This window comes from Bubalus kerabau, chromosome 3 (assembly GCF_029407905.1).
Source record: "Bubalus kerabau isolate K-KA32 ecotype Philippines breed swamp buffalo chromosome 3, PCC_UOA_SB_1v2, whole genome shotgun sequence".
NCBI lineage: Eukaryota > Metazoa > Chordata > Mammalia > Artiodactyla > Bovidae > Bubalus > Bubalus kerabau.
Genome location: NC_073626.1, coordinates 155173941 through 155186204, shown reverse-complemented (window position 1 = coordinate 155186204; position 12264 = coordinate 155173941). Strand labels below are relative to the sequence as shown.

The window sequence follows — 12264 nt, the reverse complement described above, 5'->3', positions numbered from 1 at the left end:
CACATACCTTAATTTTTGTTGTGAGGATTTTACTTTAATTGTGTAGATGGCTGGAAAGTTGGTTAGTAAATAATTATGCTTTACTTCAGAGTTTGGAAAGCAGTTTGTGTTTTTAACACATTATTTAAACAGCTGCTGTGCTGTTAACATGAATTTAATCATGTTTGGTGTTTCTTGTTTGAAAGTTTAAACCAGAGTTGTATGAGCTCAGAGGCAACTTCAACAGATTATTAGATAGACATATTGATTCAATTAGTGTGTATAACACCATTTCAAGTATCTGGCATAGCCCTGGAGAAATTGATGCTTGTAAGTAATAACACAATGTAAGTGTCCTCTTAAATGTTCACACAACAGAAACCAAGCATATGAAAGTCTACTTACACATCACACCTGAAAGGTTTTTTCCCCGAACTTGATAAGAATGGCATTTTAGCTATCTTTTATTATTAGCACTGTGAAAGAAATATTTCTTTAGCTCCCATAGTGTTGACTACTTACTTCCTTAAAAATTGAGTTGAAAATTATAGTTTGGAAATTAAACAGAAATAAATCACTAAGTGAATAGTAATTAAGATAAAAGGCCTATTTTATACTCCATAAGATAAATATTATATCTTTTCAAATACAGCAAGTAAATCATAATCCCTTTGCATTATTTTCCTTGCTAGGAAATTTCAATTATCTGTTCATGGATGAATAGAATAAACTCATACTAATAATAAAGTTTTAAGTTGTATAAAGTTTAATTTAGATTTTAAATATATTTTAATAATGGTATTTTAGGTTCTGGTTTCTGTGATTTTTCAAAAACTTGACATTTAACAAATGATAGGCTTATCTGTGAAAAGCTCATTCTAATGATGAGGATATAATTTATTTCACTTTTATAATTCAAAATTAACTGAATATATTTCTCCATCTGTGTAAAAAAGTGATCTTCCCCCCAGATGTTAAAAGCGGAGAATTTTATTTGAAGCCATCAAGTGCCAGACATTGCAAAATCAAATGCTCTCGTACCATCTTACATAAGTTGGTAATTTGGTCAAGTTAATAAAAAATAGGAATTTCTAAGGAAAAATCTCTTCACATTTATGTACTATTTAGGTCAATAAATTCAGTATGTAACCAAATTACATGCTAGTGAAATATTTCCTGTACTTTTTACTCATAAACTCTTCCTTGAGCTGGGTACATACCATCCTGCTAATACAGGTTTCTTATTTAAGTGAAAAATATTCTTCAGCTTTTAGTCTTAAACCTTCATAATCAATTTTAGCAAAGTATCGATGGCAAATAAACTTTTGGGGCAGCACAATATTAGGCACATAATAAGTATTTGCTGGCTCAATGAGTTTTAAACAGATTTCATTTTGGTCCTTGTGTCTTATTGATTGAAGTGGATGAGCTCTACTGTGTGAGGTCTATTAATGTATGTAACAGCATTGTGCATTTCATTTTTAAGTGGTATACATTTGGATTTTGAATTGTCTTTAGTTTTTAAAGTATAATAGTGGTAATGAAAACGTCATTATGAAATAGACTGAATTAAAATAATGTCTTTTAACAGCTTCACGAAACAGCATGATTTTTCCCCATTTGGTTTTCTGCCTTTTTTTTTTTAAAAAAAAAAAAGCAGTGATCTATATATATGTTTAGCTGTGTAAATACCCTTATTAGGTTATCATTTTATTTAATACCATGCTAGTGAATTTAAGACAAGTCCAATGTAACTTTATCCACTCAGTAGTATGTATCTTGAAACTGATGATTATGAAGGCTTTGAGTGTAGACAATCCAGTATGTTTACTGAAAAGCTTTTATTATTGAAATTTCTTTGGCCTGGGAATCATTTATAAGAGCTTTTATGTGAATCTCTTTACTTCTTGGCATTGGGGTGATCACATGTAAATGGAGGTGATTAAAACATGCATTTTTATAGAATCTATAAGCTATATCCTAAAGTTCAAGAATAGTAGTTGGAAAGCATAAAGAAGGGGATAAATCTTTAATCCTTAAACGTTTGCATTATGAAGCAATTTTTTTCATAACTATATATGTGGAATATTTTATCCTGAAATATATTCAAAGCTTTATCTGTATAAAATTGATTATAAAAGTCTTTTCAATCAACAATTATTATCCTTTAATTGTGTTTACAAACCTCCAAGTGTACTAAAAGAATCAAAGTAACAAAGAATCAGTGTAACCTTTTTGGATACTTTAAAATTCGACTCTTCTTTATTTAAAACTGTGAAATGTATCATCTCCTTCAAGTTAAAGGGGAAAAAAATACCTATAATAAACATTTTATTTTTTCATTGAAAATATTCACCAGCTGTATATCATAGTTATTTGTGGCTACAATATTGAATAACAAAGAACAAATTGATCAATTAAAATCTTATTTCACATCCGTTTTTCATTGCTAATTATTCTGACAAAATATTGTTTTCATTAAACTGTTAATGCTTCTCAATATATTAAAATGTGTATAATTTCACATGGATATGCTTGAATTTTTACATTCTTCATTTTCTATCAAGAAAATAAACTTGAAAAGTAATTCTTGTTGTTGATGTACAGTAATAAGATTTCATTTATACTAACATTTTCTTAGAAGAAATTAGCCATGTATTAGAATGCCTTTCTTTTAACCAAATTATAAAAGGAATACTATATGATAAAGAGTTAAAGTTTAATTTCAAAAATTTGATAGCGCCACTACTTTGATTTTTATTCAGTGATTAATTTATAGTGACTTCATGTAACTACAGTCAATATGTAATTTATAATTTAGAGTATACATTTCCCAAACACAAATTTAATCATTAATAGTTAAAATATTAGATGCCCTAGATTAATTAGAAAAATCCTAAGTAATAATAGGATAAAAATAAATAATAGGAGAATATCTTGTAGGTTCTTTGAGTAGGAAAAATATTTTATTTAACAGTTAAAATTCTGATCATTTTAAGTAATCACTTTTATCTTAGAATTTCAACTTAATTTTGGTAAGATGAGCTAAATATTAATTAGAATGGAATTTTATTTGTACAATAGGACACCATATTTAGCTTCCATGGTGGCTCAGATGGTAAAAAATCTGCCTGATATGCAGGAGACCTGGGTTCAATCCCTGGGATGGGAGGATCTCTGGAGAAGGGAATGGCAACCCACTCCAGTATTCTTGCCTGAAGAATCCCCGAGGACAGAGGAGCCTGGTGGGCTACAGTCCATGGGATCGCAAAGAGTCAGACATGACTGAGTGAATAAGCACATCCACCATATTTATGAAAAAACCTATGCCATGTATATATTAAAATGTGTTGCATTTTATTGATTTACTATATCAATAAATATGAATTATTATTTACTATAGCAATAGTATATATATTCATACAAAGCAAATACATAATTCCTCAGAGTATAATATTGTTAGAGAAAAGATTACTATAGTTTTGTTGTTCAGTCACTAAGTTATGTCCAAATCTTTGTGACCTCACGGACTGCAGCATGCTGGACTTCCCTGTCCGAAACTGTCTCCCGAAACATGCTCAAACTCATGTCCATTGAATCAGTGATACCATCCATCTCATACTCTGTCATCTGCTTCTCCTCCTGCCTTCAATCTTTCCCAGCATCAGGGTCTTTTCCAGTGAGTCAGCTCTTTGCATCAGGTAGCCCAAGTATTGGAACTTTAGCTTCAGCATCATTCCCTCCAGTGAATATTCAGGATTGATTTCCTTTAGGATTGATTGGTTTGATCTCCTTGCCCTACAAGGGACTCTCATTGAATCTTCTGCAGCACCACAGTTTGAAAGCATCAATTCTTCAGCACTCAGCCTTCTTGATGGTCCAGCTCTCACATCCTTACTAGACTCCTGGAAAAACCTTAGCTTTGACTATATGGACCTTTGTTGGCAAAGTGATGTCTCTGCTTTTTATTATGCTGTCTAGGTTTGTCATAGCTTTTCTTCCAAGGAGCAGGTGTCTTTTAATTTCATGGCTGCAGTCACCATCTGCAATGATTTTGGTGCCCCCCAAAATGAAGTCTCTCACTGTTTCCATTGTTTCCCCATCTATTTGCCATGAAGTGATGGGACTGGGTTCCATGATCTTCGTTTTTTGAATGTTGAGTTTTAAACCAGCTCTTTCACTCTCTTTCACTTTCATCAAGAGTCTCTTTAGTTCCTCTTTGCTTTCTGCCATAAGGGTGGTGTCATCTGCATATCTGAGGTTATTGGTATTTCTCCCAGCAATCTTGATTCCAGCTTGTGCTTCATCCAGCCCAGCATTTCTCATGATGTACTCTGCATATAAGTTAAATAAGCAAAGTGACAATATACAGCCTTGACGTACTCCTTTCCCAATTTGGTACCAGTCTGTTGTTCCATGTCCAGTTCTAACTGTTGCTTCCTGACCTGCATACAGATTTCTCAGGAGACAGGTCAGGTGGTCTGGTATTCCCATCTCTTTCAGAATTTTCCACAGTTTATTGTGATCCACACAGTCAAAGGCTTTGGCATAGTCAATGAAGCAGAAGTAGATGTTTTTTCTGGAATTCCCTTGCTTTTTCTGTGGTCCAGTGGATGTTGGAAATTTGATCTCTGGTTCCTCTGCCTTTTCTAAATCCAGTTGGCACATCTGGAAATTTTCAGTTCACATACTGTTAAAGCCTAGCTAGAAGGATTTTGAGCATTACTTTGCCAGCATGTGATATGAGTACAGTTGTGTGGTAGTTTGAACATTCTTTGGCATGGTCCTTATTTGGGGTTGGAATGAAAACTAACCTTTCCTATTCCTGTGGCCACTGATGTGTTTTCCAAATTTTCTGGCATATTTAGAGCAGCACTTTAACGGCATCATCTTTTATGATTTGAAATAGCTCAGCTGGAATTCTGTAACCTCCACTAGCTTTGTTCCTAGTAATGCTTCCTAAGGCCTGCTTGACTTCGCACCCCAGGATGTCTGGCTCTAGGTGACTGATCACACCATCGTGGTTATCCAGGTCATTAAGACCTTTTTTGTATAGCTCTTCTCTGTATTCTAGCCACCTCTTCCTAATATCTTCTAATTCTGTTAGGTCCATACCATTTCTGTCGTTTATTGTGCATATCTTTGCATGAAATGGTCCCTTGGTATTGCTAATCTTCCTGAAGAAATCGCTATTCTTTCCCATTCTATTATTTTCCTCTCTTTCTTTGCATTGTTCACTTTAGAAAGCTTTCTTATCTTAGTTTCTTACTATAGTTTACCACTTCTTTTATATTTAGTTCTAGTAAATCTATGCTTTTGGATATTCATCTCAAGTATGTTCTTCTGTAGATAGAAAAGAAAGTTCTAACCATAATGGTAACATCTCATAAACTGGACTTTTTAAACTATTTTAAATTTTATTTTTTTACTGCTGGGTTCGTTGCTGCATGGGCTTTTCTCTGGTTGTTGCAAGTAGAGGCTACCCTCTAGATGTAATGCACAGGCTTCTCATTCTGATGACATCTCTTGTTTCAGAGCATGTGCTCTAGGGCTTTCAGGCTGCAGTAGTTGTGGCCTGTGGGTGCTCAGTATTTGAGGCTCCTGGGCTCTTAAGCACAGGCTCAATAGTTGTGGCACTTGGGCTTATCTGCTCTGTTGCATGTGTGATCTTCCCGGACCAGAGATCAAACCCATAACTCCTGCATTGGCAGGCGGATTCTTTTACCACAGAGCCAGCAAGGAAGCCCTGATAAATCGTTAAATAACATTTTTACTAATGTTTAATGTTGTTTTACTGTCCATATTCTAATATTCTCCTGAGGGAAAAGATAATTTAGTAGAACATCAAGTCATAATTTTGTACTCTTTTGAAATTGAAGAGGCCCATACGTTCAGACTTAACTTCTTTTAGATATACCTTTCTTCAGTTCCTGAAATGAAATGTGGGTAGACTTTATACTCATTAAAGGCAGCTTATCAGATGTTGACTAGTTCAAGAATGTAAGTGATAGCATTGCCGTGAAATTTGTGATCTTTAGTACATGACTTTAATGTGTGGGAAAATTTGCTCACAGGCTGGTATATGAAATCATGCTACATTAAGTCATATTTTTCATTTGTTTTCTTTCTTAATTTTCCCTTTATGTGACAGTTACAAATGAAACATGGGACTATGTAGGGTAACCAGTAGTATTTTTACATTGATTAGAACAGTTTTCCTTCTCAGAAAAAAATGGAAGAATTTCTCGGAATATGGAAAAACTATAGAAGCAAGATATGGAATCCAGAAGTCATAATTGTTATGGCTTAAATATATTTAACAAAAATGTTAAAACTCAAAATGTAAAAAATTTAACATACACGCCAAAAAAATACCCTGGAGTAAAAAAATATACCAAAGTTTTTGCAAAACATATCAGACACAGGGCTAAGTTCCTTACTATATAAAGCATTTAAATTCAGTGAGAAAGGCTGACAACCTAGTGGAAAAATGGGCAAAGAATTTTGATAGGCATTTCTAAAAAAAAAAAAGAGAGAACACATTTAAACATGAAAAAGATACCCAACTTTATTCACAATAAAAAAATGCAGATTAAAAGTCTAAAGTAAGATAACTGGTTTTTATCAGATTAACAGTTTTGTATGGTATATTATACAATAATGTCTATAATAGCACTAAATAATCTTAATAGCCTGGGTGAATATATTATGTTTGTAAAATAAATTTTATGCAGGTATTGGAAAAGAACAGTGTAGATTTCTGTGTTTGTGCCTGTGTGCTCAGTTGCTCAGTTGTATCTGACACTTTTGTGACCCATAGACTGTAGCCCACGAGGCTCCTGTGTCCATGGGTTTTCCCAGGCAAGAATAGTGAAGTGGGTTGCCATTTCCTTCTCCAGGCAATCTTCCCAACTCGAGGATGGAACCCACATCTTCTGCAGCTCCTGCAAAGGATTCTTTATATCACTAAGCCACCTGGGAAGCCTGATTTCTTTGTACTAATGTGGAAAATATTGAACAGATATTATTAACTGAAGAAAGGAAAATTAAAGTCAGCTCAGTTTGTGTAAAAAGAGTGACCTGTATATACACATGTATACACATATGTACACACATGTACACACACAATTCTAAATAGAAGACAAGGATTATGGCTGATTTTGAGACCAGAACTGAGGAATGGGTGAACTTTAGGTAGAAAAGGACATAATTTTCATTTTTTATCCTTTCAGCTCAGTTCAGTTCAGTTCAGTCGCTCAATCGTGTCTGTCTGACTGCGACCCCATGGACTGCAGCACACCAGGCTCCCCTGTCCATCACCAACTCCCGGAGTTTACTCAGACTCATGTCCATTGAGTCGGTGATGCCATCTAACCATTTCATCCTCTGTTGTCCCCTTCTCCTCCCTCCTTCAATCTTTCCTAGCATCAGGGTCTTTTCAAATCAGTCAGTTCATCGCATCAGGTGGCCAAAGTATTGGATTTTCAGCTTCAGTATGAGTCCTTCCAACAAATATTCAGGACTGATTTCCTTTAGGATGGACTGGTTGGATCTCCTTGCAGTCCAAGGATCTCTCAAGAGTCTTCTCCAACACCACAGTTCAAAAGGATCAGTTCTTCAGTGCTCAGCTTTCTTTAAGGTCCAACTCTCACGTCCATACATGACCACTGGAAAAACTATGTCTTTGACTAGATGGACCTTTGTTGGCAAAGTAATGTCTCTGCTTTTTAATATGCTATCTAGGTTGGTCATAACTTTTCTTCCAAAGAGCAAGTGTCTTAATTTCATGGCTGCAGTGACCATCTGAAGTTATTTTGGAGCCCCCAAAAATAAGTCTCTCACTGTTTCCATTGTTTCCTATCTATTTGCCATGAAGTGATGGGACCAGATGCCATGATCTTCGTTTTCTGAACGTTGAGTTTTAAGCCAGCTTTTTCACTCTTCTTTTTCACTTTCATCAAGAGGCTCTTTAGTTCCTCTTTTTTCTGCCATAAGGGTGATGTCATCTGCATATCTGAGGTTATTGACATTTCTCTCAGTAATCTTAATTCCAGATTGTGCTTCATCCAGCCCAGTGTTTCTCATGATGTACTCTGCATATAAGTTAAATAAGCAGGGTGACAATATACAGCCTTGACATACCGCTTTCCCAGTTTTGAACCAGTCTGTTGTTCCATGTCCAGTTCTAACTGTTGCTTCCTGACCTGTGTACAGATTTCTCAGGAGACAGGTTAGGTGGTCTGGTATTCCCATCTCTTTAAGAATTTTCCATAGTTTGTTGTGATCCACACAGTCAAAGGCTTTGGCATAGTCAATAAAGCAGAAATAGATATTTTTCTGGAACTCTCTTGCTTTTTTGACTATCCAGTGGATGTTGGCATTTTGATCTCTAGTTCCTCTGCCTTTTCTAAATCTAATCCTTTACGATGATTCATTTTTTGTTATTCTGTTAATGGATTCTTTAAACATATAAGAAAATACCTTAAAGAAAATTCTTAATCAGTTAATTAAAATGCTTCAGGGAATACTACCTGAAATACTTCTTGTATGCCACAAATATCTTAGCATATTGGAAATATTAAGATGGAAAAATATTGTCTATACTCTTCTCAAAACCCAGTAAAGCAGTGTTAATTTCTAAATAGGGTAAAACCCAAGATATACATATTCTATTAGAGATGAGGCAAGAAGGCTGTGTATCCCTTTGTAGTTCTTAGGTTAGTTTACGTACTGTTTCGTTAATTGATCTTTACAAAAACTTTATGGAATAAAAACACTTTTGTCCAAAGAAAATTAATAGTAAGCCCATTTTTTATATTTAGACATTTAATGCTTACATCTGTCCTAGGAAGTGGGTGCCATTATCATCCCGATTTTGTAGAGGACATGGAGAACTTAGCACTATGCACAACGTGACACTCCTTGTGTAATACTAAGTACCACTGCTAGACACTGCTCTTAATAGCTCAACTATTGTGCTTAAACATTATTCTGTAATCTGAATTCATCTCCACTTTGTAAATGAAAGACATAAAATTCAGAGGTTAAGTAACTGGTTTAAGATTATATTGCAGTAAATGTCAAAGCCAGTTCTCCTAACTCAATCTAGTGATCCCCACGTTGTACCACACTGTCTGTGGTTCACAGGGGAGTTCCACGGAGGGAGTATGGAGGAGTCATTTTGATAGTATGTGCTGCCTGTCATAAGAACTAATAACGAGGCAGAGAAGGGGTGGTTTCTCTAAGAAAACAATTGCCGTAAAAAAAAAAGTACTTCCTTTTTATGAAAATATTTCCTCTATTCAAGTAATACCAAATAATTTGTTTTGCTTAGTAACTTTGATATGGTTTCTTGAGAAATTTTCAAGATCAGTGGATAAAACCTGGTATTCTCTTAAAGCTTGCTTCTGCTCTGTGAAAGGACTCTGTCAGCAATCCAGCATGAGGGCTGTGCTAACAAAATTCCAACTTTTCAGTGGGATGATCCAAAAACAGCAAACAGAAGGCATTAAATTTCTTAACAGTCACAAGTGTGTGCATGCATGCTATGCCATTCCTGTCATTCACTGCTTTTTGGTGTGCATAGATTAAAGTTGGAATACTTTGATTTGCAGACTAATATGTTCTATGGAGAACTTTTTTCACACAGGAAATAAAAAAGCAGAGTAGCTTAAGAGCATGTGACTTCTGTGCACTCTGCCCTTCATCTATATAACTCTCAACTGATTGTATTATTTAGTCTGATTTTTAGAATATTTGCCTTGCCTGGATGACTTCATGTGTCTAAGACATTTGCTGGCTTAACATCCCGAGTTGTTTCTCTTGCTCATTTCAAAGGCAGGTTTACACAAGTGCTCTAACGGAAAACAGAGACTATGACTTGTGTGTGTGTGTGTGTGTGTATATATATATGCTGCTAAGTCACTTCACTCGTGTCCGACTCTGTACGACCCCATAGACGGCAGCCCACCAGGCTCCCCTGTCCCTGGGATTCTCCAGGCAAGAACACTGGAGTGGATTGCCCTTTCCTTTTCCAATGCATGAAAGTGAAAAGTGAAAATGAAGTCGTTCAGTCGTGTCCGACCCTCAGCGACCCCATGGACTGCAGCCTTCCAGGCTCCTCCATCCATGGGATTTTCTAGGCAAGAGTACTGGAGTGGGGTGCCATTGCCTTCTCCGATGTGTGTGTGTGTGTGTGTGTGTGTGTGTGTGTGTATGTGTGTGTATATATATATAGTTAAGAAAAGGTGTAGCTCAGTGGGTTAAGTAGTATCTCTCTTCGCCTTTTCATAATCCTGTCTCAGTCACCTTAATGACAAACTCAAAAATCTAACAATACCAGTTGTTTAAGGACTTGCTTAAAAAGTGTACCCCTGAATTGAAGAAAAACATGTGTGTAAAAATAAAGCATCATTCTCTTTACCGTGAGCTTCCCTAGGTCGTCTTCACTCTCATACCGAAGCTTCACTGGAGTACCTTGGAGCAAAGCACGTATAATGTTGCATGAGGGATGGACTTTATTCTATAGAGAATATGCTGTATTCTACAGTATTTCCAGCCATGTTAATAGAATGGCAATGTGTGGGAAAGAGATGTAGGTGACTACACATAACATGCACTCAAAATGTCTTCCTTTCTTCTTTAAATTACAGCAAATTCAGTAAAGCTAGAAATGCAGAGTGATGAAGAGTGTGACAGGAAACCCCTGAGCCGCGAAGATGAGATCAGGGGCCATGATGAGGGTAGCAGCCTAGAAGAACCCCTAATTGAAAGCAGCGAGGTGGCAGACAACAGGAAAGTCCAGGAGCTTCAAGGCGAGGGAGGAATCCGGCTTCCGAATGGTAAACTGAAATGTGACGTCTGTGGCATGGTTTGCATTGGGCCCAATGTGCTTATGGTACATAAAAGGAGTCACACTGGTAAGCAGCTGAAAGAATAACCTGATGACTGCCTGTGACATCTGATGTTGATATTACCTGACATCTATTCTCTTTCCTTTTTATTCAGGGGTGGCAATGGTGAAACTCCTTTTTCAGAATTCTGCTAGTATTGGATTGCTGAAAAGCAGCAAGTAGCCTGGGTCTTGACTTCCAGCCTTCAGATCTGAATAGCATTTCAAAAAGAAGTTTGGGATTCAGTTTCCACAGTTCTTAATATAGCAATAATATGATGAGGGTTCAAAAGGTATAGGAGAATTTCATTGTGTAACTTGATCTTTTTGTACTCCTATACATATTTTACCATACCCATGGGCAGAGAATAGAGTTTGCTAGGTAAACATTTATCCTATAATGTGGTCCTCATGCATTTATATAATAGTGGATCATTTTCACCTTATCTAATTAACTTCTTGAAATACAATTTTCAATCAGTCTTTGCCTTCCATGGGTCTGTGTAGGAGACAGATACTTATTTTCCCCAGTTCCAGGATGTCACCCTTTTCCTGCAATTTTTAACTATAACTCCTGCAAGGAGATAACATAGGGTAGAATGTACCAAAGGGTGGTTGGAATGTGTACTCATAGAATCAGGTGAGGAAAAGGACCTCAGATTAATATACTTTTAGACATCTGAGTAATGAGAAAAACCAACTCATTTAGAAGGCCTTATTTAAATCTCTTTAAATCCTTTGGTAAAAAATTTAAATTCTTTTTGATGTAAACACAAGAAATGATACTGTGATAAGGTAGGTGGATCGTTGACTCTTAAAAAGTTTCAAAGTCATATGAAATTTGATTTAAAGGTAATGATAGCTTTAACTATAATTCAGAGAGGTATCATAGAGCAAAACAGTAATAAGTCATACACTCAGAGTTTTAAAATATGACACTCTTTTGGAAGAGAGATAAATCACAGTAAAGACATTGATTTAAAAGACTTCTAAGTAATCAATTTAGTCAGTAGATGCTTAAAACATGAGAGATCCTGGGAACATTGACGTCTTCTTAGTCCACATTTCTCATTTACACATGAAGAAAATGAAGCCCAAAACAGTTAAGTAATTTATCCATCATTCCTTATGTAGTTAAGAGCATTTTGAGGCTAGGCTCAGTGTTTCCTGATGTCCAAAGAGGTTTTGTTCAAGTATTTTGTGCTTCATATATCAATACTCTAAGGCTGATTGTTTCATTATAGTGAGAAACTACACCTTAGAATCACTGTTACCTTAATTGGAATCATCAACTTCAGGGCCTACACTCTTATTCAACCATACAGTCAGTTACATTTTTACTTTTTGTTTTGAATTTCCTTTTTAAATAGCATCATATTTTTAAAATATTTTTT

The 12264-nt window shown here is 35.6% G+C and overlaps 1 protein-coding gene across 12 annotated transcripts in view; it reads left to right on the top strand.

The window, feature by feature from the left end:
• IKZF2 (IKAROS family zinc finger 2) overlaps positions 1 to 12264 on the top strand; it is a 185334-nt gene that overhangs the window by 103128 nt on the left and 69942 nt on the right. For 11 of the 12 annotated variants that reach the window (XM_055573372.1, XM_055573364.1, XM_055573367.1 and 8 more), the window contains one exon: positions 10632 to 10898. In XM_055573372.1, coding sequence (XP_055429347.1) covers positions 10632 to 10898 — 267 coding nt within the window. The remainder of the gene's footprint in view (positions 1 to 10631; positions 10899 to 12264) is intronic. The other variant, XM_055573373.1, reaches the window with a different exon arrangement.